Source organism: Urtica dioica, chromosome 2 (assembly GCF_054948205.1).
Source record: "Urtica dioica subsp. dioica isolate 48M chromosome 2, U.dioica_male_clone48M_v1_H2, whole genome shotgun sequence".
Lineage (NCBI taxonomy): Eukaryota > Viridiplantae > Streptophyta > Magnoliopsida > Rosales > Urticaceae > Urtica > Urtica dioica.
Genome location: NC_142757.1, coordinates 51,650,616 through 51,657,648, shown reverse-complemented (window position 1 = coordinate 51,657,648; position 7,033 = coordinate 51,650,616). Strand labels below are relative to the sequence as shown.

General features: G+C 38.2%; 1 protein-coding gene across 1 annotated transcript; it reads right to left on the bottom strand.

The window, feature by feature from the left end:
- Positions 1 to 2,871: 2,871 nt before the first annotated feature.
- LOC149405449 (putative glutathione S-transferase) lies at positions 2,872 to 4,073 on the bottom strand. Its single transcript, XM_089603440.1, has 2 exons — positions 3,710 to 4,073; positions 2,872 to 3,311 (listed from the first exon to the last, which is right to left on the bottom strand). The coding sequence occupies exons 1-2, from the start codon at positions 4,019 to 4,021 to the stop codon at positions 2,964 to 2,966; spliced, it is 660 nt and encodes a 219-aa protein (XP_089459566.1). The 5' UTR covers positions 4,022 to 4,073; the 3' UTR covers positions 2,872 to 2,963.
- Between the last annotated feature and the right edge of the window lie 2,960 nt (positions 4,074 to 7,033).

Here is a 7,033-nt window from a genome sequence, read left to right as displayed (position 1 = left end):
GTTTGAGTTTTGTTTTCTCTAGATATATAGTCTTATAAACATAATAAAATCGATATATAGTCATTTTTTCGTTAATTGTGAGTAAATAACCATGTATTTTTATAAACATGGTCAAATTTTTGTAAATATCAAAGTTTATATAATACACAAAAAGGTATATATATATATATATATATATATATATATATATATATATATATATATATAATGCTAGAATTATCCACGTGACACATCATTTGCATAGGTATTTATTTATAATTAACGAAAAATTAGCTATTTATAAGTAATTTACAAACTTTCACTAAGCATCTCCAATGGGAACCATCATTTTGAGGATCCTCAAATCTCAAAATGAGAGTTTAAAGGATCTCAACTCCAATGGGGACCCTCAAATTTATCCCTAAAAATTTATCTCTATTGCATATCAAACCTTAATATTTAATAATATTGAATATTGCTATACCTCTATAAATAAAAATAAAACATGTACAATATAAAGTGACATTATAATAAAAAGTAAATAAAATGATGAAATTACATACGAATAGTAATATAACATAATTTTATAATATATTTATCATTATGCACCAAAAAATAAAATATTATATTAAATTTTGGAAAATGAGGTAATTTTTAACAACTTATATAAAGAATAGGACTATTAAATTTTTTTTTTAAGATTCAAATAATGCACCCTCAAATATGAGGGTGCACTATTGAAACTCCCACAATGAGAATTTAGAGTTCTCCATTGAAGGTCCAAAAACCCTTAAAATGAAAGTTTGAGGGTTTTCATTGAAAATACTCATAAATTTGTTGTTTAAACTTTAAATGTACAGCGATGTAGATGTGTCTTTAGTGTTCTTGTTGTATGAAGCATTTTCGGAATCATCATATGTAATATGAAAAAGAGTCAACTTAGTAGTTGAGGTACTTAATTAAGATTTTTCTAAAATTGATCTGTAATTCTCCATAAGCACTATGAATAGGAATCTATATTAGCAATATGAATGAGAATCTATTCCATCCATTTTTCTAACTAAGATATATATATATATATATATATATATATATATATATATATATATATATGAATGAGAATCTATTCCATCCATTTTTCTAACTAAACTATATATATATATATATATATATATATATATACATATATATATATATTGTTCCTCCGCAAAACAGTACTTATATGTCGTTAACATCCTTAATAATCATATAGAGATGACAAAATAAAAGTAATTTGATCTATTGAGACGACAAAATGTCCTCGTTAGTGTAGTTCTATGTGTACCATACTACTATAGTGATGATTGAGACCACATTAACGATATCAATTTTTGTCTACTCCTATTGATTATTGTGTATATACCTATTTTGGCCTAACGATGTCCTATTCTATGACAATGACGAAGTCAGTTGCAGGATTTTTGCGTAAAATTTGTTCCAAAATATTAACTTAGGTGTATCAATAGTCATGAGTATTCTTAACTTGGGGCTAGTGACTCAAGTATGTTTAACTTAGGTGTAAGAAATAAAAAAATAATCAGATGGAAAGTTTATATTTAATCTTAAATAGTCAAATGAGTATTCTCCTAAATAGTTTTCAGCTTCCCCTTATGTATATTTACAAACAACGATCGATTTTATGCTTCGAGTTTTTGAGTGTAGGAAGTATTTCGACATTGAGCGTCTATGATTGTCTCTTCGCTAGATTGGGAACAAATGGTGTGACCGATTTCTACACAGAGATGGAGTTTGTAATTTTGATTTGCAGTGATCTCATTATTTTGATTCTTTGTTAAACTCTCAGAAGAGTGTTTGAGTTGAGGTAAGTGTTAAACATATTGTCCACGTAAGATGATTATAGTACATTCCGACTTCTAATTAATAAATCAGTTGATATTTTTATTATTTAATTAGTAATGTTATTTCAATTATTCTTGGTAATAACATTTGTCAATGAAGTGTTATTAATCAGTTGATATTTTATGAAGTAACTCGATTAGATGTTTCTATTTCAGTATGAAACATCTGCTCTGGTTGGAACGCTTAGACTTGATCGGTGATTAATGTATCTGATTTGAAATCATATATGTGGGATAAGAGGCTTAGGCTCACTAAGTATGAGCATTCTATTAAGATAATTTGTACACACCCTAGACAAACTTCTTTAAGATGTAATGTCTAAGGAACCATTACAACTCACAATTTGAAGTCACTATGGTAGTCATATGAGAATTGATCTTAATATTGTCCTAGACTCCTAGGTCATATTCTCGGGCTATTTGATTCGTTCGTTCATAGCTAATGAAGACTTAAATATTATTCGTTTTAAACTAACTCAAAAAAGGTGAAGTATATACTTACCTCTTCATCCGTTTGAATTGTTTAGACTTATAATCATAAACATATAATATATCAGAATAAATGTTTGCATTTATCTATTATTCAACAAAATGTCTATATCAAAAATATTACAATGAGTGTTTTTCAGCTCCTTGTAGGCATAAATCTCAACGCCATCACAACATACACTTGCGTATTATATTTCAGAGCCAAGCATCCGTTGAGAGCTAGATCAAACCCCTAGATCCGAATATTATTAAAATAACATTTCAATTTTATTTTCTAATTTGAATAGTGAAATTGTTTATGTTCTTCCATGTGTATGCTGCTCTATGATTGTGAGTAATCTTATTTAGAGTGAATGACTATTAGGTTCTTAATTGTGGTACAAACGTGATAATAAGTCTTGGACATGATTTTCTCAATTAATACAAGAATTAATAAATAAATATGTAAACCCATTTATTCATAGAAATAAACACACAACACAAGATCTGAGCCCAAAAAAAAAAAAAAAAAACAAAAAAACAAAAACAATACAACACAAACAACACACAAAATAAAAGTTTCCCTAACACTCATAAAAGTGCTCTTTCTTGGCCAATTCAGTTTGAAGCACTGGCTCCATAATTTAATTGGAAAAAAGCCTTGAGTTTGTCCTTTGGAGGCGCACATAGCTTGGAAACATCGTGATTCGCAAACTCGTCACTCCAACGGCACAGCCTCGGAAATCTCTTTTCACTCAGAATCTCGACTTCATTGATCTCTTGAATCGCTCGAAGCCAAAATGCTACGAAGTTCGCAGCAATATCGGCAAGGCCAAGGGTTTCACCTCCGTAGAACTTCTTGTCTTTGAGCTCATTCTCGAGATGTTCTAGAAGCTCAATAGCTTCTTCCACGTTCTTTTCGTGGTCTTCCTTCTCCCAGCATGCTTTCCACAAGGCCAGAACACACTAAAATTCCAAAAAAAAAAAATTAACAAATAAACAACATTAAAAATGTTTTTATGGTAGAAAATTGAAACAACGTAATCAAAAACTCTTATTCCACGCTGCTGCAGATAACTACAACTATAAATCCATCAAAATTCCTTTTTATTACTCCTTTCACAATTTGGCCATTAAAAATTATATAGAAAAAATTCTAAAATCATCAGTCTATTTGGGTTTGAACTTTGAACACGTGGCATTCAGCTTATATTTCTTTTTGTTGTGTTAGCATCTTAAGATAAGTAATATAAGAATATAAAATTTATTTGCAGCTAGAATAAGTTCATGTATAAATAATTGACCAAAAACTACGTTGAAGTTGACAAATAATTCCCTAATTAAGGAATTAATTAATAACATACCTTTTCATCGATGAAGCGAGCCCAAAAACGAGCATGGGCTCGTTCGAATGGGTCTTCGGGGAGGATTGGGCAGTTCTTCCATGTCTCGTCGATGTATTCGACGATGACAAGTGACTCGGCGATGGCTCTTTCGTTGTGAACGAAAACCGGGATTTTTTTGTGAACCGGGTTGTATTTGAGAAGCGAAGGACTCTTGTTAGTCAAATCTTCTCCGTAGAATTCGTAGTCAACGCCTTTCAATCTGAGTGCCATCTCTACTCTCCCGCAAAATGGGCTAGCCCAAGCGCCGTACAGCTTTAATTCTTCACCCATTATGATTCAAATTCTCTAACTCTTTTGCTAAGATTGAAACTCAATTTGATTTGATGTTGGATTTGAGTACAATAATGTCTCTTTTTATGCTTCTCAAATGAAGTTGATTCCTTGGCCAAAAAGCCTGCGTGTTGCGTCATTGCATTGGTAATGAAATTTATTGCTTTGGTAATGAAATTCGTCACTTCTGTACGGAAAGTCAATAACTGCTAGATACATAAAGGAAACTTCGGCTCTTGTCCGTCCTTGACAAACAAGTAAAGGCCAACTCTTTTTTTTTTTTTTTTGAGAAAACAGGTCTCCGACCTTAGTTATCATTAGGCATTTCCACCAAAACTCGCTCTTGTAAATCAAGAGGAGGTAAAGAGTTCCAAATTACATCCGAAACAAAAGAAAGAGCTTCCTTGGCAAGGATATGAGCAATAGAGTTACAGCCACGTGGAATAAAAACCACCTTACACCAGCAAAAATTACTCATAAGGTTAAAAATGTCCACCAAAACCAGACCAACTTCCGTCGTCAGCTCCATATTAGCATGAATAAATTTCACCATCGTCTCGCAGTCCGATTGCACCACCACCCGTGTAAACCCTCGGCTTAGAGCTTCTTCAAGTCCTCGCTGAATCGCCACTGCTTCCGAAATCAAGGGGCTGTAGCTCCGGTGTAGGGGAGCACTGTAAGAAAGGAGAACAATGCTAGAAGAATTCCGGAAAATCCCTCCCACTCCGTCATTCCCGCCGTTACTCCCGGTCGCCGCGTCAACGCTCACCGCCACGGTATCCGGAGGAGGAGGAGGCCACCGGGCCTTGGCCTTTTGGTGGGGAGCACCCCGAGTCACGGTCGGGCAGCCTGACAGTCGTCGAAACTCGCCAAGGAACCCGATGGCATCGTTGATGATATCGGCCGGAGAACCCACCGGAGTGTGGTGTATCATTTTATTTCGGCGATTCCACACCCCCCATAAAACCATAGCGAGGAGCTCAAACTCTTGTAGGGGTAGACTCGAGGTGAGGGACATAAGGAGATCGAGAGTCTCCCCACAAAAGTTGTTCTTGATCATCTTCCACCAACCAAGAGATTTCCACACCATGATGCTCTCCCGACATTCCCACAGAGCGTGATAGGTAGATTCCGTTCCTTTCGGACACCGAGGGCATGAGGAGTCAATCTTCATACCCCGATTCGCAAGATTACCAACGGTAGGGATCCAATCCTTCGCCACTCTCCACAAGAACATGCGAACCTTCGGCGGCACCCGAAGCTTCCAAACACGCCCCCACCATGCCTCCACATCACGAGGTGAGGAGGGACCCACCACACACCACGAGTCGCTCGCAACCCGGTACCCGCTTCGCACCGAGTAATCTCCATCGGAGCTATAGTGCCATATAATACCGTCCAACGTAGACGACCGGGATTCCGGAATTCGTAGAGCCGCTTCCACATCGTCCTCGCAAAGCATATCCCGAAGAAAATTGACGTTTCATCTCCCATAGTCGTCTTTAAACTCCGACACCTTCATGCCATCCGGAATTCGTGAAGGGTCCCGAACACAAAACCCCCCGTCACGGGGAAGCCATCGGTCTCGCTTAGCATCAACCAAGTCCCCGGTTCCAATCCTCCATCTAGAGCCTCCTAAAATGATTTTTCGCCCCCAACGGATGCCATTCCAAATGCTCGACGCTTTGTAGGTCCAACTTGAGTTGAGGACGCACGAGTCGGGAAAATAACACCCCTTTAGTACTCGCGAGGCAAGAGAGTCGGGAAAACGGATCACTCGCCACACGGTCTTCGCGAGAAGGGCTTGATTAAACCACTCGAGATTCCGGAATCCCAAACCCCCCTTGGACTTACGACGACAAAGTTTTTCCCACGTCCCCCAATGAGTCTTCATTTTCTTGTCATCGCTTCCCCACCAAAAGTTAGCCGCCATGCGGTGAAGTTTGCTAATGAGTCCCTTAGGAAGCTTGAAACAACACATAACATAGCTCGGGATAGCTTGTATTATTGCTTTGATAATCACCTCTTTACCGGCCGCGGAGAAAAAATTACTCTTCCAATTCCGTATCTTGGCCCAAACTCGGTCTCGGATGTATTGGAACACTTCTTTCTTGCATCGCCCCACCGTCATCGGGAGACCCAAGTACCGGTCATGACCATCCGATAACCGCACCCCCAAAATACGTGCAAGGTCTTCGCCATCGTCTTTTCCAATACTCTTTCCAAAGCACACTTCCGATTTGTCGAAGTTGATCACTTGGCCGGAAGCTCGTGCATAGGTCTCAAGGCATGTCTTCACTTCCCGGCTTTCCTCCCCGTTGGCTTTGAAAAAAACCAAGCTAACATCCGCGAAGAACAAGTGAGACACAAAAACCCCCGGGTTCCCGAACCTTAATCCTCTAAGGTTCCCAAGATTCTCCGCCCGTTTAAAGATGGCCGATAATCCCTCCGAACAAAAGAGGAATAAAAAAGGCGAGATGGGGTCTCCTTGGCGGAGTCCTCGTTGGGGGATAATATTGCCGACCATGGTCCCGTTGATATTGAGAGTGAAACGCACCGATCTAACACATCTCATGACCAAGTCAACCCACTTCCCTTCATACCCAAGGCTTCTCATGACCGCCTCGAGGTAGTTCCATTCTACTCGATCGTAGGCATTCGACATGTCAAGCTTCAAAGCACCACATTTCCCGTTGCCAAATCTACCAAGTCTCATAGAATGGGACCCTTCAAACCCCACGATCATATTGTCAAAGATTTGACGTCCCCCCACAAAGGCGCTTTGATTCTCCGAAATTGTCTCCGTCATCGTCTTCCGGAGCCGCTTAGTAATGCATTTTGAGACAATTTTGTAGAGCACGGTGCATAAGCTAATTGGTCGGAAATCCTTCACCCTCTTAGGCTCCTTGACTTTCGGAATGAGGGAGATGATGGTATCATTGTGGTCCCCAATTTCCCGGTTGTCATTTAGTATTCCCAAGCACTCTTTGGTTACTTCATCACCTACTATGT

Coding starts and splice junctions, on each gene's coding strand:
- LOC149405449 (XM_089603440.1), bottom strand. CDS start 4,021: ATGGGTGAAGAATTAAAGCTGTACGGCGCTTGGGCTAGCCCATTTTGC. Junction 3,312..3,709: donor CTCGCTTCATCGATGAAAAG/GTATGTTATTAA, acceptor TTGGAATTTTAG/TGTGTTCTGGCCTTGTGGAA.